Source organism: Equus asinus, chromosome 15, assembly GCF_041296235.1.
Source record: "Equus asinus isolate D_3611 breed Donkey chromosome 15, EquAss-T2T_v2, whole genome shotgun sequence".
NCBI classification, from domain to species: Eukaryota; Metazoa; Chordata; class Mammalia; order Perissodactyla; family Equidae; genus Equus; species Equus asinus.
In genome coordinates this window covers 5,346,895-5,372,563 of record NC_091804.1, presented here as the reverse complement: position 1 = coordinate 5,372,563, position 25,669 = coordinate 5,346,895, and the positions used below count along the sequence as shown (strand labels likewise).

The 25,669-nt window shown below is 40.3% G+C and overlaps 1 protein-coding gene across 5 annotated transcripts in view; it reads left to right on the top strand.

The window, feature by feature from the left end:
- CFAP61 (cilia and flagella associated protein 61) overlaps nt 1-25,669 on the top strand; it is a 295,450-nt gene that overhangs the window by 19,970 nt on the left and 249,811 nt on the right. For all 5 annotated transcript variants that reach the window (XM_070485505.1, XM_014855816.3, XM_070485506.1 and 2 more), the window contains 5 exons: nt 8,884-9,034; nt 12,025-12,101; nt 12,969-13,036; nt 13,267-13,393; nt 25,520-25,652. In XM_070485505.1, coding sequence (XP_070341606.1) covers nt 8,933-9,034; nt 12,025-12,101; nt 12,969-13,036; nt 13,267-13,393; nt 25,520-25,652 — 507 coding nt within the window. In that variant the 5' untranslated portion in view covers nt 8,884-8,932. The remainder of the gene's footprint in view (nt 1-8,883; nt 9,035-12,024; nt 12,102-12,968; nt 13,037-13,266; nt 13,394-25,519; nt 25,653-25,669) is intronic.

The following is a 25,669-nucleotide window of genomic DNA, read 5'->3' as shown; positions in this document are numbered from 1 at the left end:
AAATAAAGGACGAGAGCAAATATTAATGAAATAGAAAAGAAACATCCAGTAAAGGATTCACAAAGCCTAAAGTCGATTCTTCAAAAAGGCTGAAAATAGGGTAATCTTCTGATAAGTTTAATCAAGAAAAAAGAAAGACTGTTAAATTTAAAAAGTAGTGTGAAGAGGAAAAAAAAGTAGTGTGAAGAGGACATAACCAACATGTTAACAGTTTAAGCAGATAATAAAATGATATTAGAGATCCACAGACCCTTAGCTGTGTTTCAGAATGTAGTCTTTAAAAGATTAGCCCTGTGCATTTATCAAATATTATTTAACTCCACCAGTAAGGGTGGGGCAGTTCCCCATAATCACACACTGTACTATTTCTATGGTAAAAATGTAGGAATATTCTCTAAATGGAATAATGACTGTAGAATAACCTCATGCCACTTTATATCCAATATTGCTGCCAATTTATCTTTATAAGATAAAGTTCTGTTTTTCAAGGCTTTTTGGATTTTAAAGGGATTGGGGAGCTGCATAAAAAACTTCATACCGGGGCCGGCCCAGTTGCACAGCGGTTAAGTGCGCTCGTTCCGCTTCTTGGTGGCCCGGGGTTCATCGGTTCGGATCCTGGGTGCGGACATGGCACTGCTTGGCACGCCATGCTGTGGTAGGTGTCCCACGTATAAAGTAGAGGAAGATGGGCATGGATGTTAGCTCAGGGCCAGTCTTCCTCAGCAAAAAGAGGAGGATTGGCAGTAGTTAGCTCAGAGATAATCTTCCTCACAAAAAAAGAAAGAAAGAAAGAAAAAAAACTTCATGCCAAAAAATTTGAAAATGTAGGTGAAAAGGATAAATTTCTAGAAAAATAGTTTCCTAAAGTCAATTTAAAAAGTGATAGAAACCCATTAAAGAAGTGGAATCAGTAATTTTAAATCCTTCCACCAATAAAACAGCAGACACAACTGCCTTTACAAGCCACTTGTACCGAATGTTCAAGGATTAGGTACATACCAACTGAGTGAACCTTCCTGGGAGCAGAAAGACAGAGAACACTCCTTAACTCCCCTTGTGAAGCTAGCATAATGTCAATACCAAAATCATACAAGGGCAGTATGAGAAAGGAAGGGTAACAGCAGATCTCACATAGAACGAGAAATGGAAATTACATCCAATTTTGTTCGTGAGCATAAATGCAAAAATTCTAAACAAAGCATTAGGGAAGGAATTTAGCAATGTACTAAAAAGATAATTCATCACAATCAAATTGGATTGCTCCTGGAATTCAAGGTTGGTTGATTATCAGAAAATTGATTAAGTCACCACCTTCACAGATCAAAGGAGAAAATTTATATAATTCATCTCAATAAACAAAAACATTTGATAAAATTCAGCATTTATTCTTTTTTTTTAGATTGGCACCTGAGCTAACATTTATTGCCAATCTTTTCTTTTTCTTCTTCTTCCCCCCAAAGCCCCCCAGTACATAGTTGTATATACTAGTTGTAGGTCCTTCAAGTTGTGCTATGTGGGGTGCCACCTCAGCATGGCTTGATGAGCAGTGTGAGCTCCACGCCCAGGATTTGAACCCGTGAAACCCTGGGCCACCAGGTGTATGCGAACTTAACCACTCAGCCACAGGGCTGGGCCTCAACATTTATTCTTAATGTGACTCTCAAAATAAGAATATAAGACAACTCCCATAACATGCTACAGTTATCTATAAAAACCTTTAACAGACATCATAAATAATGATAACATATTAAAAGAGTTCCTTTTTCTATAAGGAACAGGATGAGGATACCTGTTGCCACAACACCTGTTCAGCCTTGAACTGGAGCTCCTAGCTATTGCAGTAAGAAAGAAAAAAAAAAAAAACCTAAAGTGTTAGGATTCAAATGGAAGAAACAAAACTGTTATTATTTGCAGATGATATATTCTTTATGAAGAAAATCAGAAGGAATATATAAAAAAATCAGAATTCATACGAAAGTTTAAAGTTGCTGGCTACTAAGTCTTTAAACAAAAATCAATTACATTTTTATATAGTATCAATGAACATTTTAAAAGAAGGTACTATTTGCACTCATGCCAAAGAATATAAAATAACTAGTGGTAAAACTGACCATTTTGCTCCAAGCCCATTATGGGATAAATTATAAAACTTTGCTGAAAGACATTAAGAAAGGAGCAAAATGGCGGGGTGAGCTGACCCGGGATTCTCTCCCCTCCAAAATACAACAAAAGATTGGAAGAACTGAATTTCAGAGAATAAACACAATGCCAGCTCGTTAGAGACCTACAATACCAAGAAGGCGGAGATCATAAACTTTGCTTACACCTTCGGAGGCAGTGGAACGGTAGGAGAGAACATCGCTCCCTCCCCTAGAGTCTGCGATTGCTGCGGCGGGGGTTGGGAAGGAGCGGGGGAGGGGCTGCGCGAACGGGGGATCATCCAGGACTCCTGCCGCTGATTCAGTGGAGACCCGCTGATGGGGGGAAAGCTTCCGTCCGCGGGGACCCCATAAATCAAGGGCCTCGGGAGACCAGAGAACAGAACTGACCTGAACCCAGACCGGCACGTGTGAGTAACAGTCCATCCCCCGCAGCAAAGCCAGTGGGCGCTGCCATCTTGCCCGAAGGCGGAGAGCACATAACACGCCGCTCTTGACCCCCATCTAGTGGCGACAGGCTGTAACTGCAACTGAATTCTACCACCATGAGAAAAAACCGCTCCTCTACCATCCAGCAATTTATAAAAGCCCCAGACCAGAAGGAAAACAATAAAAACACAGAATTAAGTCCTGAGGACTTGGAATTAGGTAAACTAAGTGATAATGAATTCAGAGCAGCTATAATCAAAAAACTCAATGAGGTAGAGAGAAAGATAGAGAAACAAGCCGAGTTCTGGAGTTACTTCACAAAAGAGATTGAAATCATAAAGAAGAATCAAACAGAATTACTTGAGATGAAAAACACAATGGACCAGATAAAACAGAATACGGATTCCCTGAATGCCCGTGTAGACAACCTAGAGGAGCAAATCAGCATAATCGAGGACAGACAGGCTGAATGGCGCCAGACAGAGGAAGAAAGAGAACTAAGAATTAAAAAAGATGAGGAAAATCTCCGAGAGATAATGGATTCAATGAGGAGTAAGAACATAAGGATCATAGGAATTCCCGAGAATATGGAAAAGGAAAATGGAGCAGAAAGTGTGCTTAATGAAATTATTGAAGAGAACTTCCCAAATCTAGGGATCAATGGAGAAATGTGTGTAGAGGAGGGTTTTAGATCTCCTAGATTTGTCAATGTAAAAAGACCTACTGCAAGGCACATAGTAGTAAAGTTGGCAAATAGGAATGATAAGGAGAGAATACTCAGGGAAGTAAGGAAAAAAAGAGAATAACCTATAAAGGAGCCCCTATCAGACTGTCAGTGGATTTCTCTACAGACACCCTACAAGCTAGGAGAGAATGGAGTGATATATTCAAAGCTTTAAAGGATAGAAACCTTCAGCCAAGAATACTCTGTCCAGCAAGAATTTCCTTCAGATATGAGGGAGACATTAAATCTTTTCTAGACAAACAAAAGTTAAGGGAATTTGTAACTAAAAGCCCTCCATTACAAGAAATCCTCAAGAAGGCTCTCATACTTGAAAAAAGAAAAAAGGGTGAAAGGGGACACAATCCACAGACTAGGGAGACCGATGGATAGAACCAGAACAGGATAGCAAATATTCAATTATAGCATTAGGGTAAAGGTAAGGAAACTACCAAAACAAGGCCGATCTTAGCACTCTAACTACAAATGAATAAGACAAGTTGGAATAAAAAATGAAAATAATTATTTAGGAGGGGAAGAGCAAAGGGTCTAAATCAGTATTGGTCAAGTAGGTAAGAGACCACCAGAGAATAGACTATATTATACACGAGATTCTAAATACAAACTTCAAGGTAGACACTAAAATAAAATACAGAACAGAGTCACAAATCATAAATAAGGAAAAATCTAAGAAACCCAGCATAAGAAATTGCAGTATTAAATAGGTAGTCTAAAGCACACAGGAAAAGAAACACAGGAAAACAAGATAATGAGCAACAGATTAACAGCATTAAGTCCACATGCATCAATAATCACTCTCAATATGAACGGATTGAACTCTCCAATAAAAAGACACAGAGTGGCAAAATGGATTAAAGAACAAGATCCAACAATTTGTTGCCTCCAGGAAACACACCTCAGCCCCAAGGACAAACACAGACTCAGGGTGAAGGGGTGGAGGACAATACTTCAAGCAAATAGCAAGGAAAAAAAGGCAGGTGTTGCAATTCTCATATCAGACCAAGTGGATTTCAAAATAAGACAGGTAAAGAGAGACACAGAGGGACAATATATAATGATCAAAGGGACACTTCATCAAGAAGAAATAACGCTTATAAATATCTATGCACCCAACACAGGAGCACCAAGATTCATAAAGCAACTATTAACAGACCTAAAGGAAGATATTAAAAACAACACAATAATAGTAGGGGACCTCAACACCCCACTCACATCAATGGACAGATCATCCAGACAGAAAATCAACAAGGAAATAGTGGAGCTGAATGAAAAACTAAAACAATTGGACTTAATAGACATATATAGATCACTCCACCCTGAAAGAGCTGAATACACATTCTTCTCAAGTGCACATGGAGCATTCTCTAGGATAGACCATATGTTGGGAAACAAGGCAAGCCTCTACAAATTTAAAAAAGTTGAAATAATAACAAGCATCTTCTCAGATCATAGTGCTATAAGGCTAGAAATCAATTACGAGAAAAAAGCTGAGAAAGGCACAAAGATGTGGAGACTAAACAACACACTACTGAACAAGCAATGGATCATTGAAGAAATTAAAGAAGAAATAAAAAAATACCTGGAAACTAATGAAAATGATAACATGCCATACCATCTCATATGGGATACACCAAAAGCTGTATTAAGAGGAAAATTCATCGCAATACAGGCACATCTTAACAAACAAGAAAAATCCCAAATAAGCAACCTTAAAGCACACCTAACTGAACTAGAGAAAAAAGAACAAATGAAGCCCAAAGTCAGCAGAAGGAGAGAAATAATAAAAATCAGAGCAGAAATAAATACTATTGAAACGAAAAAGGCAGTAGAAAGGATCAGTGAAACAAAGAGCTGGTTCTTTGAGAAGATAAATAAAATCAACAAACCCCTAGCCAGACTTACAAAGAAAAAAAGGGAGAAAGCTCAAATAAACAAAATCAGAAATGAAAGAGGAGAAATAACAACAGACTCTGCAGAAATACAATGGATTATAAGAGAATACTACAAAAAACTATATGCCAACAGAATGGATAACCTAGAGGAAATGGATAAATTCTTGGACTCCTACAATCTTCCAAAGCTCACTCAAGAAGAGGCAGACAATTTGAACAGACCAATCACAAGGAAAGAGATTGAAACAGAAATCAAAAACATCCCAAAGAATAAAACCCTAGGACCAGATGGCTTTCCTGGGGAATTCTACCAAACTTTCAGAGAGGATTTAATACCTATCCTTTTTGAACTATTCCAAAACATTAGGGAGGATGGAACACTTCCTAATGCATTCTATGAGGCCAACATCATGCTGATACCAAAACCTGACAAGGACACTACGAAAAAACGAGAACTACAGGCCAATATCACTGATGAACATAGATGCAAAAATTCTTAACAAAATTTTGGCAACCAGAATTCAGCAATTCATCAAAAGGATCATACATTCAGGATCAGGTGGGATTCATACCAGGGACACAGGGTTGCCTCAACATCCGCAAATCAATCAGTGTGATACACCACATCAACAAACTGAGGAATAAAAACCACCTGATCATCTCAATAGATGCAGAGAAGGCATTTGACAAGATCCAACAGCCATTTATGATAAAAGCTCTGAACAAAATGGGCATAGAAGGAAACTACCTCAACATAATAAAGACCATATATGACAAACCCATAGCCAACATCATACTCAATGGGCAAAAACTGAACGCCATCCCCCTGAAAACAGGAACGAGACAAGGATGCCCTCTATCACCACTCTTATTTAACATAGTACTGGAGGTCCTGGCCAGAGCAATCAGGCAAGAAAAAGGAATAAAAGGAATCCAAATAGGGAGGGAAGAAGTGAAACTCTCGCTGTTTGCAGACGACATGATCTTATATATAGAAAACCCCAAAGAATCCATTGGAAAACTCTTAGAAGTAATCAACAACTACAGCAAAGTTGCAGGGTACAAAATCAATTTGCATAAATCAGTAGCATTTCTATACTCTAATAACGAACTAACAGAAAAAGAACTCAAGAACATAATACCATTCACAGTTGTAACGAAAAGAATAAAATATCTTGGGGTAAATTTAACTAAGGAAGTGAAGGACCTATATAATGAAAATAACAAGACCTTTCTGAGAGAATTAGATGACGACATAAGGAGATGGAAAGACATTCCATGTACATGGATTGGAAGAATAAACATAGTTAAAATGTCCATTCTACCTAAAGCAATCTACAGATTCAATGCCATCCCAATCAGAATCCCAATGACATTCTTTACAGAATTAGAACAAAGAATCCTAAAATTCATATGGGGCAACAAAAGACCCCAAATTTCTAAAGCAATCCTGAGAAAAAAGAACAAAATGGGAGGCATCACAATCCCTGACTTCAAAACATACTACAAAGCTACAGTAATCAAAACAGCATGGTACTGGTACAAAAACAGGTGCACAGATCAATGAAACAGAATTGAAAGCCCAGAAATAAAGCCACACATCTATGGACAGCTTATCTTCGATAAAGGAGCTGAGGGCATACAATGAAGAAAAGAAAGTCTTTTCAACAAATGGTGCTGGGAAAACTGGAAAGTCACATGTAAAAGAATGAAAATTGACCATTCTTTTTCACCATTCACCAAAATAAACTCAAAATGGATCAAAGACCTAAAGGTGAGACTTGAAACCATAAGGCTTCTAGAAGAAAACGTAGGCAGTACACTCTTTGACATCAGTATTAAAAGGATCTTTTCGGACACCATGTCTTCTCAGAGAAAGGAAACAATAGAAAGAATAAACAAATGGGACTTCATCAGACTAAAGAGCTTCTTCAAGGCAAATAAAAACAGGATTGAAACAAAAAAACAACCCACTAAGTGGGAAAAAATATTTGCAAGTCCTATATCTGACAAAGGCTTAATATCCATTATATATAAAGAACTCACACAACTCAACAAAAAAATCAAACAACCCAATCAAAAAATGGGCTGGAGACATGAACAGACATTTCTCCAAAGAAGATTTACAGATGGCCAATAGGCACATGAAAAGATGCTCATCATCGCTGATCAGCAGGGAAATGCAAATCAAAACTACACTAAGATATCACCTTACACCCGTTAGAATGACAAAAATATCTAAAACTAATAGTAACAAATGTTGGAGAGGTTGTGGAGAAAAAGGAACCCTCATACACTGCTGGTGGGAATGCAAACTGGTGCAGCCACTATGGAAAACAGTATGGAGATTCCACAAAAAATTAAAAATAGAACTACCATACGATCCAGCCATCCCACTACTGGGTATCTATCCTAAGAGCTTGAAGTCAGCAATCCCAAAAGTCCTATGTACCCCAATGTTCATTGCAGCATTATTTACAATAGCCAAGACATGGAAGCAACCTAAGTGCCCATCAACAGACGAATGGATAAAGAAGATGTGGTACATATATACAATGGAATACTACTCAGCTGCAAAACAGAACAAAATCATTCTATTTGCAATAACATGGATGGACCTTTAGGGAATTATGTTAAGTGAAATAAGCCAGCTAGAGAAGGATAATCTGTGTATGACTCCACTCATATGAGGAATTTAGAAATGTGGACTAAGAGAACAGTTTAGTGGATACCAGTGGAAAGGTAGGGTGGGGGGTGGGCAGAAAGGGTGAAGTGGTGCACCTATAACATGAATGACAAACATTAATGTACAACTGAAATTTCACAAGATTGTAACCTATCATTAACTCAATAAAAAAAGAAGATATCAGTAGATTTCACTCCGATCAAAAAGTGAAAACTGCACTTCAATTTATGTACAAATGGTTCTCTGTGTAAACTATGTGCTGTGGTAGCTGTTGCTGTCATCATGGGCCACATGACGGGGTTGGTACAGCCGCCAGAATAAGACTTGGAAGATCTGCTTCTCCCTTGTCTTTATTAACTTGCTGGGCTGCCTTAGCTTAAGCAAGACCTCTCAGGGTCTCATTTCTGCATCTGGGGCAGGTGATATCCCAGATGGTCAGATTTCATTAGAATCCATTAGGCCGTGGGTGCGGGCTGAGGGTTGCGAGCACTTGGTTAAGAATGCTGACAGAGGGAGAGCTAAACGCTCAGCTTTGCTGCTGCACATAGATGACAACTCTTCCCAGTTGGTCTGGGACTATCCTGGGCACCTTCTCAGTCTCGGGCACATAGCGACAGTTGGCCACCCTAATTGTTTGTGTTTAAGCCAACACAGTGGAATTGGCAACATGAAGAGGGCGGGGAAGACTGCAGTCAAGCAATTTTCCCAGCCATTCTTCAAGGGAAGGGTACTGGACACTTGGTATCATAAATATAACACCTTTCTAATGAAATGTAATTTTCAATAATTTAGTTGATGACACCAGATGTCCTGAAAGATCTCCTCCCAAAGTGGCTGCCACGACCTCTTCCAAAGGTTATCAAACCTTATGCAGTGATTGCTGAGCTTCAGCAGCCAAAGGAGGGAGAAAATGACACCTCCTCATCTCACTTCTGCTGATCTTATTCATGTGTGCAACTTTAATCATTTCTACAGGGAAAAGGCAAACCTTGCTGTTACCGTCTACAATGACAAGGAGGAGATCATGGCCCAGGCCACCTTCCTAGACTATCCCAACTGGAATGTTGCCAAGCAAGATGACTGGGTGTCCGTATTCCAGGAGCTCGACAGTGAAATCCAGTGCACAGTAAGCAATGGGTTCACAACGCATATTAGAACAGCCTTAATTTTGAAGGGAAATCCTATGTTTGCATATTTGTCTTTTCAGTTTTTAGATTGAGCAGTTCAAAACCCACAACAGAAGATATATGACAGTTAGAAAAGAAATTAGCTGGTGGAGAGGAAAGGTGAGTCTGAGAGGAGGAGGCCAGAGGGGATGGGAAAGAGTGGGTGACAGCCAGGTCAGTCAGCTGCTAGCAAGACTCAGGTCATGCTTTGCTGATGAGGAGGGAGAGGGAGCAAGGAATTAATGGGAGTGCCAGCACGTGCGCTTCCCCGGTCTCCACGCTATGCTTAGAGCATCAGTGTCTGAAGTCTTTGATATGCTAGGAGGGCACCTGCCATTTATGCATTTGCTGCTATAATAATGACAACAGAGCCTCAGAGTCATGTCGCACTTTAGAATTTTCAAAGTGCCCTCATGGACTCTGGCTCATTTGATATCTTCTGGCTGCAGTTACATGACAACCTGATGGGAGTCAGGTCAGCAGTTCCCAGATGCCAAGACTGAGCTTTCCCTGCCCTCAGCCTGCCAGAGCCGGGCCAGCACCTGGCCCCAGTTTCTGTGGAAAGCCAGAGGCCGAGACTGTGGGCAGCATGCTTGCCTGTCAGTGGAATTCAACAGCTGTCCCCAGAGCCCTGGGGGATTCCCAATTGCGTGAATGAGTGAGTTCAATGAATGTGTACAGGCACACACGCACTCGGACGCCCCAGCACATTATCCAGCATTTGTTTAGCTAGATGGTGCCTTCCTCTTGTCCTCTGTGCTCTCTTCTGCCTCACCATCCTGTATACCCAGCTACCATTGTCAGAAAAATTTTCTCAAACTTGGAAATAGGCCAGAAAGACGCTTTCAGTTCAGTGCTTGTGGCTTTGATTGACTTTCTATTGATTGGGCTATTTTGCAGTTCTGGAGGAACAGTGATTAACTTGTAGATTTTTGTCCATTTGAGATGTAAATAATCACTGTCTGGTGGAAGAGATAACCTCAAAGTTTACGGTTTATGGCCCAGTAGGACATCAACTATTTTAAATCTAGCCCAGCGATCTTATTTCTAACATTCTCTCATTAAATTGCCTAAAGTGGCCAACTCCTTAAATGCAATGAATTGTTTTTCTCATCTCACTGGTCACCTCATTAACTGATGGATTGAATAAATTTCTGACGTGTGTTCATTTTATATTTGCATTAGGGTCATGATTTTACCTTTTTTAAAATTATAAATTAACACCCTTATTTATAAAACTCTTTCCCCTTTTGTTCCTTGTCTTGTTCTCTTAAGATTATTTCTTTTTAAACTACTCCCTACAACAGTATAGAGCTCATCTGCCCAATATGGTAGCCACTTGCTCTATGTAGTAATTGAGCACTTCAAGTATGACTAGTCTGATTTGAGATGTTCTGTAAGTATAAAATATGCACTGGATTTCAAATACTTAGTAGAAAAAAAGTGTGTAAAATATCTCATTAATAACTTTTAGATTGATTACTTGTTAAAATGATAATTTGAATATATTAGGTTAAATAAAATGTTAAAAATTTATCTTATCTGTTTTTTTTTTGCTCTTTTTATATGTCTACTAGAAAATTTAAAATTACATGTGTGGCTTGCATTTGTGGCTCAAATTATTTTTCTCTTGGACAGCATTGGTATAGAGACTTAAGGTTTAATGTACTACCTATCCCAGGGGTATTTGCAACTGAAATAATGGTTTTTATCTTAAAGCTAAGGAGTAAATCTTGAACTATAATATTTTTTATGGAAGAGAGAATTTGGGAGATAAATCAGCCACGTAATAAACCATGTCCTCCTGTGGCTGGTCCAGTTCAGAATGTAAAACAGATGTTAAGTAAGGTTGTTGTGGGATCAGATGACTTCATACATGGAAAGTGCTTCCAGTGGTGTCTTTGCTGTTGTTATCTAGACTTTGGGGTTTGTGTTGTTTGCCTTTTGGGGGTTTTCAAGCTGGTGAAACAAACTCGTGATTCTTCCCTTGCCGTTTTATGCATGATATACACTCCTTCTGAGTGTTCCTAAGGCTTGTGCTATCCTACAGGAGGGTAAACCAAGGCACACGGACGTGCAGCTGGTAACCCAAGGCCGTCTATAAAATTATTCAGAAAACGAGAAACACAGACAGCTCTCCTCTTGCCCTGATCTAGGTGCAAGCGCGACCCTTACCAGTCAATGACCTCACATTTTCATTATCTCCGGAATTTAAAGATGTCCCTTTAAACACAGGGGTACTGAGTTGAGCAGACTGATGTGTGGATGTATAGAACAACAACTCATTATTTAGGCCTCTTAAAAAGTCTTCAGAAATTATGGGACAAAGCTCTTTAAAAACTAAAAAGATTTAACCTGAAAGTCGTATTAGAATCTTGCTACTTTGAGTTTTCAGCTCCCAGGTTTTCTGGATCCCAAGAGTAATATTTGATTCTGACTCTGGGAATGTTGAACAAAACAAGCCATTGGATTCATAACGTGGCATCTGCCTTCCATCCTTCAAATTCATAAGAGAATCTTTCACTGTGTCACTTGAATAGAGCAGCAGCTGCTGGCTCAAGAGCCCCAGGGAAAGGGTGATTGTCTTTCACTTGGCATAGAACCCCTGAGGACAAGACTACTGAGTTAATAATCGATTTCATTCCCCTGCAGGCGCTTCCCTGCCCACTGCCTGATTGTAAGGGCAGGAAGAAGGGCTGGACGCACTGGACTCATTTACGATCCCTGTTTCCTTGAATAACTCTGAGCTAGGAGGACAGAAGGCGGCAAACAGAGTCAGTGAGACAGCTCGAGTGCTTCCTGGGTATCTTATCACTTTAGACATAAAATATCATCCAGAACCCGGCAGCTCGGTGTCCTGGAGGCCCCAAACCCTCCTCCTACCTCCCACCCTGCTCTGACAGCCCAAATGCTGACTCAGCCCTTAATCGTACTCTCTTTTCTTCTGCAGCCTCTGAACACATTGTTCATGCACCTCTTTGTGGCTGTGGATGAGTATTCTGTTGGCTGCTGCAAAGAGATTATTCGGTGAGTGGCCGGGGCCTTGCCGATGGTGACATCTTAAGGCTGGTAGCAGCACTGTAGACAGGACATGTGAATGCCAAAATGACACAAAAGATACCATGTGGAATAGTTTTAAAATATTTTTACAGGACATGAGATTCTTTGAGATGTTTAGATTACTTGTAATTTATAGCTATATGAAAGCATTTACTTTAAATAATAGTGATATTTCTGAAAGAAAGCAATCTATTTCTTTGAATTGATGCCCCTTTCAGTGCACATCTTTTAACTTCCATTGTTTGAGGCAAACAGGTAGTGCAGCCATTTAAAAAAATGGATTTAGGGGAAAGTAGGGGAAGAGTAAAATGTTACAGGCTTGGATGTTTCTAAAAATAGTTTTCTTCAATCTTATCTTTAGAAAAGTTTATTAATATAACAGACATAGAAGCGGCCTGAATAATATGGCATGCTGAAATGTGATCGGTGGGGCTGCTGAGTGATGGCGATGCATCTCTGACAGCCTGCGCAGACATTTGGGGGTAGCGGCCTCAGCTTTCAAGTGACTTTGTAATGTCACACCAGACCGTCCAGATGCCAGGTCAAAGGTTAATATTAGCAGAAATCTGGTGTGCCACATGAACATGGCACCCTTTATTCTCTCTACCTCCACGGAATGGATAGAAAAGGGGCCATTTGAAATCCAGAGAAAAGTATAGAAGAAAAGGAAATTGCCTTGAAGATGTTCTTGCCTTCGTAGGCAGGGAGCAAAGGAGCCTGTGTGGATTTATGAACACCTCATTTTTTTAGTAGAGGCATTTGTCTCAGTCTGGTGCCAGCTAATGGCATTGCTTTGTTATTAACACCCATCCCACCCTCTCTTTCCCTTCCCAGGACCGTATTTAAGGCAGTGCCGGAACTTCACTTCATATTTCTCATAGTGCCATGCTACATGAGCCTGGGTAAGGTCAACTCATCTACTTCCTGTCCTCAGTTGTTAATATAGGAGATTCATGCTTAAAATGGTGCTGGGGAATGGGAAATAAGAATGATCTCTAGGTTCTAAATGTATAATGTGCCTATTTGATTGTAACAATTAAAACACAATTTCGAATGGAAAGTACATTTTGTTCTGAACTCCTAAAGTTACTCCTTGGAAAACAAGGCCAAATTTCTCTGTCTCTATGATTAGGCTCAGCTCTCATAACTGTGTTTGACCCAGTGGGGAATGTCCCAAGTCTGACGTTTGATGAGGACTTTGCCGTGCATGTTTGTCACAGACATAACCATTACCCTCAGCTGCACATTCGCAGAGCCAGGTAAGGTGGGAGTGATGCCTTTTGTTACCTAAGCTTTACCCTGACACTTACCTCATAAAGAGTTTTTAAATTGCCAATTCTTACTGAAGCGATTACAGCTTGGATTAAATTGTTTTATAATACTCGTAAGCATTGCTTCATTTGGAGATGTTTATAGTTCCCCTTGATGACATAATGTGCAGGACTAAATATCTGATGAGACTCATTTGGGGCTATTCAGCTGGCAAAGTTGTGTATTTACTACTCAGGGGTTTCTGAAAACCCACCTTCCTTGGCCCCATACTGAATGAATTAACTTTCAAATAAAACAAACTTAAAATTCTACCTATTTAGTTTTCCCAATAAAGTCCACCTATTTTCTGACACTCAGTGAGTAAGAATTCTATTGATCTCAAAGAGGAGTTTTCCAAGTTGGAGGTCTTTACCGTCAAGGGCCCCATGACATGCCCTGAAGTTCAGCAGTCTTAAGGAGATGGCTGTGGCAGCTTCTGTATTCCAACGATGGCTGCAACACCATCTTCCATCCTGCAAGCTCTCCTACAACGTGGCATTGCCACTTCTCTCATCAAGAGGTGAGATGTGTGTTCCCTCTTTATGAATCTGGGCAGATTGTGACTGCTTCCACTCACACAGCTTGGCGGAAGGGAGGCTTTATGACTTGTGAGGCTGAAAAGCTTATGCCTGGTTCTCTTGGGATGCTTGCTCTGGAGGATATCAGGGGAAGAAGTCTGACTGCCCTGAGACCACCGTGCTGGAGAGGTCACGTGTTGGCACCAGGGTTGACAGCCCCAGCTGAGCTCCCATTGACAGTCAGCCTTTCCACCCAGCTGTGTGAGTGCGCCATTGTGGACGTCCAGCCAAGGAGAGCACCCCTATATCTGCAGCCCAGCTGACATCTGACTGCGACCCCAAGCAGGGACTGCCTGGCTGAGTCCACCCAGATTTCTGACTCACAAAATAGAATACCTCTTTTGAAAAAACTGTGCATATGAAATCATTTCACAAAGGTGGTTGCTTGGCTTAATTTATCAGTGAAGAATAAATTGTATCTTCATTGGGTCAATCAAGCCATATTTGCTGGATTTCTTTAGAAATTATTGAATTTATATTTTAAAAAAGCAAGAGCCTACTATTTACCAGGCATGTCGTATTATGGCATAATTGTTAAGAATTTGAAAAAAATGACATCAAGTGGATCTAGATTCTGATCTTTGTTCTACTACTCACCAGATGGGTTAACTTGAAAAAGGAACTTGGCCTCTACAGGCTTGAGTTTCCTCTCTGTCAGTGGGTGTGTTGTCTACTACATGGGATTGTTGTAATGATTGGATGAGCTGATGAAAGTCAAGTACTTAGTATACTTCCAGTCACATGTAAATGCCCAAAGAAATTAAATATTATTATTAATGTTATTAGAGTTAAGGGTGGGGGAGTGACCCATCTACAATAAGCTGTAATTCTGTGTAGCTTGGAATAGGGAAGGACACAGAGGGATGAAGACAGCATAAGTGTAGTTTACATTTACAAACTGTGTTATATCCATACAGTGATACTGCTCAGCAATGAGATGGAATGAACTACTTATATACATAATAGCGTGGCTCAATCTCAGAAGGTTTATGTTGAGTGAAAGAAGGCAGACACAGAAAAAAGACCATATACTCTTGTTTCCACCTTTATAATGTACAAAAAGGGCAAGAATAATCTGTAGAGAAAGAAATCAGATCAGTGGTTGCCTCTGATGGATGGAAGAGTGAGACTGGGAGGGACATGATGGAATTCTTGGGTGATGGCAATGCTCTGTGTATTGATTGGGGTGTATGCAGTTGTCAAAACTCATTAAACTGTATTCTTAATATCTGTTCATTTTACTATATGTTATTATACCTCAGTGAAAACAATTTAAAGGGAAAAAGGCTTCACAGAGAAGGTAGCCTCTGAATGTGATCAGGAAGGATAAGTCAGAGTTCAGTCAGGGAGACAGAATGAGCAAAGGCATGGAGGCAGGAAAGCACCTGGAATATCTATTACCAGGCAGGTAGGCAGGTGTGGCTGCTATTCATGGTGTGGGGAGGAAGAGCAGACCATTGAATAGAAAGGAAGAACTGTAATGAGAAGGCTTTGTCTTGGAGCCAGCAGGGAGCACAGAAGAAGAAAGACATGATTCAGGCTGCATATTAAAAGATAACTGATTTTCATGTTATCAGTGGCTTATAGGGGAGGAGCACAGAACAGTCTGGCCAAGAAATGATACTGGCTGGAATTCAGGTAGTGACAAGTCAAAGAGATCCAGGTAGGAGAATGAATCAGGGCAGGTGCATAGATGCAAAGAAATGTCTGAGAGGGAAAGTCCAATTTGGTTCCCAGTTGGATGGAGAAGTTGAAGGATAAGAATGAGTTAATGGTGACTCAGGGTTTTCAGGTTTAGGGGGGATGGTGGATTCATTAGCTTAAAGTAGAAATAATAGTGTTAGATGGACAGGAGAGAGTTGGAAATACAGGTCCTCTCATGAGTAAGGAGATCATGAAAATAAAGGAGACTGTCTAATTGAGGGGGCAATTTTAAAGTGAAAAAGCAGAGGACTAGGGCAGAATTTTGAAAGTTGATAATGAGCTGTTAACAATAAGAAGGAAGAAAACTGGAAGAGAAGGAGAGAAGTATTATAGAAGTCAAAGACTCTTAAAGTGGCAAATGATGCAGGGAAATCAAATAATTTGAGTAGAAAAAAGAGGCCGTTGGATTTGGAAATTTAAAAAGACAGAGATGAGGTGAATAAAACTGATGAACTTTTAGCCAAAGTGACCAAGAAAAAAAAAGAGAAGACAAATTACTGATACCAGGAGTGAAAGAGATGATATCACTACAGATCCTACAGACATTAAAGGGATAAGAGAATATTACAACAACTCTACAAATTCAACAATTTAGATTAAATGGGCAAATTCCTTGAAAAACACAAACTACTAAAACTCATTTAAGAAAAAAATCATAACTTGAATAATTCTATATTTATTAAAGAAAAGTCAGATGAACTTTGGGTGAGAGGGTGGGTAGCTGCTTGCACTGACACTGGCCTCTTCTCCCAGCCTCAACCTGGGGGATGGCCTTCCCCATCCCGAGTTGCTGCTCTTTTTCTCTTGTTCTCATGGCTCTGGATTCTGCTTTCCCCAGGATCTGGGCCTCAGCTTTTCCCCAAGCTCATTCCTTTGGCTCCTCTGTGCTAACCGTCGCCACTCAGTCACCAGTGCCCTATCTCCGGCCACTTGGTTTGAGTCTGGTCTTGTCCCTCCTTGAAGGGCAGAGTTGGATATTGGAAGTCAAATTGCAGTGAGCTGAATAAATGAGAGGTAATGAATTGAAGGCAAGGGAATATTCACTGCTCTTTAGAGAAGTTTAGTGATGAAGGAAGGCAAAGAGAGAGGCAGATGTTGAACATTGTGCAACCATATAAGTGATTCTGGTTTTAGTCTCCATCTAGAGCATTTACTTTGCATTCTGATATCCAGACATCATGTGTCTAAAATAAAGGTTACCAAAGAGTAGAATAAGTTTAGATACCTAATCTACAATAGGAGAAAAGAAAATTCCTTGCATAAAACTATTTTTCTTTACTTTCTTTTTATTCACAGCTAAATAATCACATCATAATTCTCTCTTTATAAAATACTTTTGATCATGATACCAGTACTAATACAAGCCAGATGCATTCTGAAGAGAAGGAAATTTGAGTGAAATAATATTTTCAATTGATTCTCTTATATCTTTCAAATCCTCCTTCCTATGATATGAAGTTTCTCTTGTTAGTATCATCAAATAGGCCCTCCTGTACTTCAGGAAGCTGCATTCTTTAAAGACGTTTTATTGTAAAAATATTCACAAGTCAGCAGTTTTTTATGTTATGAGAAATTTCCATAAATTAATTGCTTAGGATTTTGTAAATAGTCTAGCAATTGCTGTACTTTTGTCTTCATTTCATTTTAAAGTCTGTCATTTTTTCCTGCCATTTGCTAGTTAATTTGGGGGAGGAGTTCATTTAACAAAATGAATTATGTTTTCAAACCAGAAAAATTTTTAAGTAAAAATTACTCATTATTTCATTCTTCCATCTTAGTATGTAACTACACACACATATGCAAGTATAGTGTATATGCCCTCTCTCTCTCTATAGTCATGATCATATGTTCTGTTAATTGTATTTTTCACTTAATATAGCAGATCATCATCTTTCTGGATCAATTTTATTCTTTTTAATGGCTTAATGGTATTTAATCATGTGGCTCTAGTATAATTCATTTAATTATTCCTTATTTATAGAAATTTGTCCTCATTTTTTTCTATAACAGGTACTACTGTGGTAAACAGTCTTGTACATATATCTTCAAGTACTCATGCTATTTTTTTTCTATAGTATGGATACCTAGAAGTGGAATTTCTGGATAAGAATGCATTAAATACTAAGATTTAAAAATTGATGCTACCAAATTATTCAACCAAAATAGTCATATCAGTTTATATCCTAACCAATAGAGTCTTATTTGCTTACACTCTCACCAATACTGGATGTTTTCAGTTATTAAAACTGTTTCCAATCTATTAGGTCAAAATAGAATTTCGTTGTTTTAATTTGCATGTATCTAAATATTTGTGGATCTGAGTGCCATTTTGCAGGTTTCATTTTAAATGAATCAAATAGTTGAATTTAAAATTATTTCTAGTTTAGGAATTATCTGGATGGATGATTAAACGTGTGTGTGCAAAGTAGACAGTTCTTTGGGGGAGGGTAGAAGGGAATGGGTTACAGGTGAGGGAGGCACGTTTCCAAAAGTATTTTCTCCTTTTTTTTACTTACTAGATCACCAGTTTATTATAAAAAGATATACCGCAAGAACAACCAGATGAAAAAGATGGGAAGGGCAAGGTGTGGGAAAAGGGCGTAGACCTTCCATGCCCGCTCCGGGTGCGCCACTCTCCCCAAAGCTTCCCGCGTTCACCAGCCCGGAGGCTCCATATTTTCTTAAAGAGTAGGCAGTACACCAAATTTGGATTGTGGGAATTAATCATTTTCTTGAGGAATTTTAAAGCTTAAGTACTTTCAACATAGGTATTCAGCAAGACATTATTGTGATAGAAAATTGTGTATAAATTTAATACTGAAACTGGCATGTACAGAGACAGCCTATCTAAAAATTACCCATTTCTTTCAATTTTAGTAAGGGGACGGCTTTGCTAACCTACTCGCTGATGCCCTGCTTGTCCTTCAGGATGTCGGTTGCTGGAGAAAAGGTGTAGAATGTGCCCAGCGCAGTGCTGGCTTCTAGGAAGCATGTGGTAACTGGTGGTTATGAGCTGGTCTTCTTCCTTCTCTCCTTCCCATCCCACCACCTCCTTCCTTCCTTCCTTCCTTTTACTCTTGAAAAATTTAGTGTTATGGACTATAATTTTCATGTGGACAGGGCTGATGTGGCCTGAACTAAACTTTCCCGATTCCTTCCCCTGAGGTCTTACTTGTTCAGCCTCTGGTGGTGAAACATGCCACTTGCCCAGCCCACAGTAAATCTCAAGAAGCAAGTCACAAGAGGAATATAGCCCTGGCAGCATAGAGATGACAGTGGGTACTTCGTCGTGGGGAAGGGACATTTATAAAAAGACAGTTTAGTGTATAGCATGAATTCATGAGGAAATTATGGAATTATGACAGTTGATGCTTTTGCTTAAAGAAGGTGGAGAAGTGTAATGTGTATCAAGAAGCGCTCTCTCCTAAATGTTCAATTTCAAGTTCTGATATTTGCAGGTGTAGAATTTCAGGTATCTGGAAAATGCGCTCACGGGGACTATCTCCCGCCTTAACAATGCAGAAGAAAAGAAGACCTTTCAGAATGTTACGTGGGCATGAGAATAGCCTTGGATCCTCTTGGGCTGCCGTATTTCTCTTATTTCCCCACATTTATTTTTCAACATCTGTTGCATCAGTAGTTACTTGCACTGATAATTAATTGTGAAGAACACAATTCTTAAGATACTAAACCAGTGAAGGGTTTGGGGGTGTAATTATCCTTCTGCCATTTACCTAGCAACGTATTCAGAGCCAGCGAATTAACGCTGTCATCCCCAGTCCTGTTTCTTTGATTTACCCATGTGGAAAATTGTGCTGTAATCTGCCCCTCTGCTTAGACCCTAATTATTGAAGTTACTGTTCTGTGTTTTGTGTAATATCTGAAATGAAGCATAGCTGCTTCTGGGCACACCTTTGTAATCTGTAATGAGCTTGATTAATCATCAGTGGTGGATTTGAGATGTTCTCAGACTTAGAAACTATTGGAATAGTCTTTCTGGGAGAAAACCTACCTTTTTCAAGGCCTCATGGGAGTGAGGGAGGACTCACAAGGAAAGGATTATGTGCTGTCAGTCAGTATTATAAAGTAACTAAAATGGAATACTACTTTTTGTTGATAACGATTAACTAAATTGGGTCAACATTATTGCTATTTAAAATAGATGAAAGAAAATTTAGGACTTTAAAACATAAAACTAGTGGTTTTTAAATACTAACTTTTCACCTCTCAAAGCAGTTATTTTTATTAAGCATTTGATAGTCTCATGCTCTTTAGGACTCCACTTAAGCTTGACTTCTGAGCAATTTCATATAAATGAACATTCTGATGCTAAAGTTTTGAATGTCCTAAAGCATTCAAAATATGGGGTAGAGTAAGTACAGAATTTCGCCATTAAACGTGTTGAGTCCTGATAAGTGACCCAGCAAATAGAATTTGGTTAGCAATCCAACTGGAGCGATAGTGTGCCAAGATAGACTTTTGGATCAGATCCTGGTGGTGTGAATGGCAGGGGCCTCTAATTGGCCTTGAATGTGGTTTGAAATCATTTAGGGTTTAAAATCCTCCATAACTTAAAACCATGACATTTTTCAATGAGTAGAAGCTAAATGGTTCCAAAACCTATTTCAAAGTTCTAAAATGGAATATAGCTTAGAAATGATGGATTTGATTTTCTTAAAGAAGACCACTAGAGGTCACAAGAAGTCTTGGAAAAACAAAGGTGCTTTGTTTTACACATCTGAGTAAAAAGAAAAATCCAGTTGGCACCCACTGTAGGTTTTAATACGCTGCATTCTTTCGTGCTACCACTAAACTGGATTCTCTGTGATTTTTTTCCTTCATTCTTTGATTTCTTAACGCCTACACACACGTACACACACTCTCAGGCTTGAAGAAATACCATTGTTATGGCATCTAAAGTGACATCAGAATCACTTTTTCAGTGGTACACTTTTAGGTCTAGCTAATGAAATGTAAGTCCTCTCCAGGTGTGGAAAATGCCGTCAGACAGGAGAGAGGTGGGCAGGCCGATGTTCTGCATGCAAAGGTGGCCTGCTGCTGCTGCTGCTGTCATTGCAGTCCTTATGTGTGAACTTCCATCTGTGAATGCGCAATGGTTTCTTTGCTAGCAAGAAAATAACACGCACCTCCTGTGCTTAAGGGAAGCTGGCCTGTAGATTATCCGCTAGGATTGTAATTACACAGAAGAGTGGTCAAGATGTTGAGGCATTGAAGCACTCTCAGAGTCTGCCTGTCAGCAAGAGACCATGCCAGCCAGCTGGGAAAGTTCTGTGGGGTCTGGGCATCATGATGCTCCTCGAAAGCACAGCTAACAGACATAGTGGAAATGATGAGTGAGTTTGTCTTTTCTTCTCCGCACCTCCAAGGAAGCCAGTGAGAGCCGTCAGGTCCCTGTCATCCTTCACCTTGCCTTCTCCTGGGTTAAGAGGGCACCCATTCCCCAAGTGAGGTGTCCTTGAGAGGCTGTTGATTATCCTAAGCTTTAGAGTTGACTCCATTTTCATTGGGCATGTTTTTCACAGTCTGATGGACATTTAGTGCCTGAGCCATCAATCATTCTTTATGGGATGGACATTTGTTTCTTCCAAACAAGCTAAAATAAAATATTCTATAACTGGTTACATTAACAAGCACATAATTGCCTCCTACAAGCCACGTGCTGAATGGAAGATATAGAGGAAAGTTTCTTTTCACTCAGAATGGTGTCATTCCCATTATACTTTATGTTGGTGAACTATGACCTTCCATAGTCATCACCACTGAAAGGCTGTGGGTCACAGAGGTGCCGGGCACGTGGCTCTGCTGTGCCAAATGAATTCAGGGAAGTCGTGGCTCTCCTGCTATCTGAGTAGCAGGTGGTGCTCATCGCCTCGGAATGCTCACATTTAAACATTTCACTGGCTGAATTGTTTTTGGTAGCCGGGGTGTTTTGTTTCTGTGAGGCTGGACTTTGTCATATGCCATTTGAGACTCTGCGAGGCTGATGTCATACTTTATCATTAGCACCGGGGCTGATGCAAGATCATAAATTATCGATTACCCCAAGGAATGCATTTAGCAGAACAAGGTCCTCTTTATCCATTTTGGCTTAAGTGAGAGACTCTTCAGAACACTAAGATTTGAATGTTTTTTTCTTATATTTCCCAAAAGAATTAGAATTGTGGTATGATTATGAATAAGTTTGTTAATGGGCTGCTGAGGGCTCATGATTAGGCCTACAGCCCTGGGTCCCTGTAAACTTTTATTTCTGATTTTTATATCCATTGAGTAATATTTTTATGTCCATCATATAGAGAAAAGCCCATGGTACACAGTTGATTTTGGAGTTCCCTATATGATAGCGATCTCAATCTACTTAAAATGATTAGGATATTGAATTATTTAAAATAATTATCTCTATTAATAAATATAAATGCAGACTTTCATTTTTGGCAAAATGTTTGAAAATGGATTTGTTGGCTATGCTCACCTAGAATCTTCTTTAAAAATTTTGTTTAACCTATATCATCCAGGACTCTTTACAGAGAAAAGCCACCCCTGTTAGCAGCATCCTTTGGGCAAGTTGTTAAGTGGGGAAGTGAGTGGCTTCTAGAATGCATTGGAGCATTCTAGGCTCCTTCAGCCAAGGTCCTGAGCACCCAGGTGGTTCCAGCTGGCAGGGGTTTCCAGGTGGCATGGGGTATGGTGGGGGGCATGTGAAATCTCTCCAGAGCAAATACTGCTGAGGGCTTACTGCCTGCCAGAGAGTGAACAGGAGGGTATCCCTTGTATTACCACACTGTACCTTCCCACTATCCTTGTCCCTGCCCATTTTGTAGGTGAGAAACCAAGGCCTAGTGTTGAAGTGACTGGAAAGCTTTCTCAGTCAGTAGAGTCAGGCTAAGTAGAGGGGATGTGGAGCTCCAGTGAGGGACTGTGGGCTCACTCCCCAGATGTGCCCCTTCGAGCCACACATCCCTCACGTGGAAAACATGCAATGGCACCCCTTAGCACTGTCAGTGTGTGTGGGACCCTGGGCCAGGTCCTGGTGTATGGTAAGGGCCCTGTCCATGTTGGCTGTCACTGTTGCACGTGTGCTGTGGGCTACAGGGTGTGCAGATGTGAAAGGTCGACAAAACTGGATACTGGTTAAAGTGCTAAGGACAGATTTTAATTAGTAATAACTATTGTGATAGGGAAAAGCATCCACTGTGAACTGAACTCAACTTTGGTATGTACAGAGGTGACTGGGCCTCTTACAGGGAAAATGAGGGAATTGGGAGGGGGGTAAGTGGGTCTTGGTAGAGTCGGGGAGGTGAAAAATTACAAAAATCAGGAAGATGGGGTTGGTGCATATGAAACCCATCTGAGTTTGCTAACTGGTGCTTATTGAAGTTAGGCTCCTACCCTCCCACAGAGACTGGGAGACAGAGGCCCTATCCTCAGGAGTTGGCTGGAAGAAACAGGAAATTCTTCTGGCAGCCTTGAGCTTTCTCAGGAAGGCACTTTAAAGGTGGCTAAGGTCATCCTAGGGATGTGGCCTTGAGCTATTAGAAACTATGTTAGTGTTTCTTCAAGACTTTATAGGCCAAGGTTGAGGCCTAGTTGAGAAGAGGGCTCAGATGAGCCTGGCCAGAGTTTGGTCAGGAGAGAGTCTTTGCCACAGAGAGGCACAGAACTCCCTCTCTATCCACAAAGAAAAGCATGTAGCATGTTCCTTGGTTGGGAACATGTCCTGTGTTGACATTAACACCAGAAGTGGACAATGGATATCCAATGATGACACTCTCGTTGGATTCCTGGGAAAGGAGGCTGGGAAGATGAACCACTGGAGGGTGTGGGGTGGAGGTTAGCCTTGAAGGATGCTGGAATTTGGGATAAGTGAGGGGGTCACAGAGCTGTATAGGAACAGAGGTGGAAAGAGGGAAGATGGTGGGGTCCCCTTCTAGGGACAATGAGTAGATCAACTTGTATTGTTGTTGGTGATAAAGATGGAAAGATGGAGGCCATAAAAATGAGGGTAAGGCTTCTGTGCTCAACCCATAAACAGTGGGGACTGGCAAAAGTTTTTTAGTAAGGAAGTGAGGTGAAGAAGGCAAGGTTTTAAACATAGTGATAGTGAATGAAATGGGAGAGTTTATACCTACAGTGTCCAATGGACAATTTTGCAATGATTCAAGCTTCTGTAGTGATAACCTCTCCCATTCCATACGTTAACTATAGATGTTCTATGCCTGTTCTTATTGACCCTGGAGGAGTTGTGGCAAGGCTGCCTTGATGATTCACAGTGTCGACCTCTGGCCCTTGAGCCAAAGATCCTCCTCTCAACTGTTTTGCATGTGCTCATGATTCCTGCTACCAGTTTTCAAAAGGAGTGTCAAGAAAAAGAAGGATTTTTGAAGAGCATTGTTGACTTAGTGTAGTATGTGACAGCAGCGTCTAAGTCAACTGACCTGAGTTCATCACATGACTCTACTGCCAACTAGTTCTGTCCTATTAGGCAAAGTATGCCATCATCCCTCTCAGCCTTGCTCTCCTCCATCTGTGCAATGAAGATGGCAATGCCTACCTCCTGGGTTGCTATGAGAAGTATAGCAACAGAGGTAATCTGGATAAAGCCCTGAGCTTTGTATACATACTAATAACTCAATAGACGGAGCTACTATTAACGTCAAAGAGAACATATTAGAAGATAAAATGAGGTGATGAAGATGGCTTAGTAATGAAATAAAGGAGAGAGGATAAAGGTTAGTAGCCAGATCAGATATACTACCAAAAAGATAACACAAATGTGGAGCATTTTAATAAGAAAAGTACCAGGAAAAAAGTATAAAAACATTCTAGACAGATAAAATAGAACACAAAATTTTACCAAGAATGTACTAAAAAGAAGAAAATACTTAAATATGCAAGTTGGAGTCCAAGGGCCAGGATGACCATGCTGCTATAAACCTGGTTCTTGGGTCCTCCTCAACCCCCGATATTGGTTGTCAAGGTCACTGTAGAGGGTACTGAGAATGGAGGTTTGAGGTGGATGTCCCCAGGATGGTGAGCAGAGCTTCGTTACCTTCAAACCAGAATTTCCTCCTGTGTGGATAGTGTAGAAATGTCTCAGGAATGAAGGGTACCATGGGCCAGTGTTGGAGAAATGCCTAAGCAAGGTTAAATATTCTTTATCCCAGTACTTCTCAGAGTCTTTAATACATAACTGTGATATTCTTTATCCCAGTACTTCTCAGAGTCTTTAATACATAACTGTGATACTCCACGAGGGGATCTATAGAAGGTCCTGGTTTTAGACAGTGGAATTCTTTTAGGAGGAGGAAGGGGATGCTTGAGACAATGTCATAGAAGTAGTATTCCTTGGAACACATTTGGGAAATGCTGTCCCAGCTGCTTGTCCTTTGGCTCATGACAAATAATGCCCTATGTTCCACATCCAAACATGCCGAGTGTGTTCCCTCTGCCTGGAATGTTCCATCTCCAGGTCTCCACATAACTTCCTCCCCTTCTCTTCATTCAGGTCTCAGCTGAGATGTCTCGAGAGGTCTTCTCCATCCCAAAGCACTTTCCCATCACTCTCCATCCCAAAGCACTTCTCACTATTAGGAATGTTTGAAGTGATGTATTTGTTACAGTTTTATTGTCTGTTTCTCCTTTAGAATGTAAGTTCATTGCATGAGAGTGTTGCAGTATTCCTGGCATTTAGAACAGGGTCGGGTGCATAGTAGACGCTGCGTTGAAGAACAAATGAATGAACGAACAGTAAACTTAAGACTTTCTTTTAAACAGGGTGGAAGATCATGATGATCTTATGCCAATATTTCTGCACCATGACACCATTCTGAAGGAAACTTATGGCGAATACTTCCTGGCTGAACTAATAGAGGCCCAAGATGAAGAGAATCATGCTGTCGTGTGTGAGGTTGGTGATTAACCCAC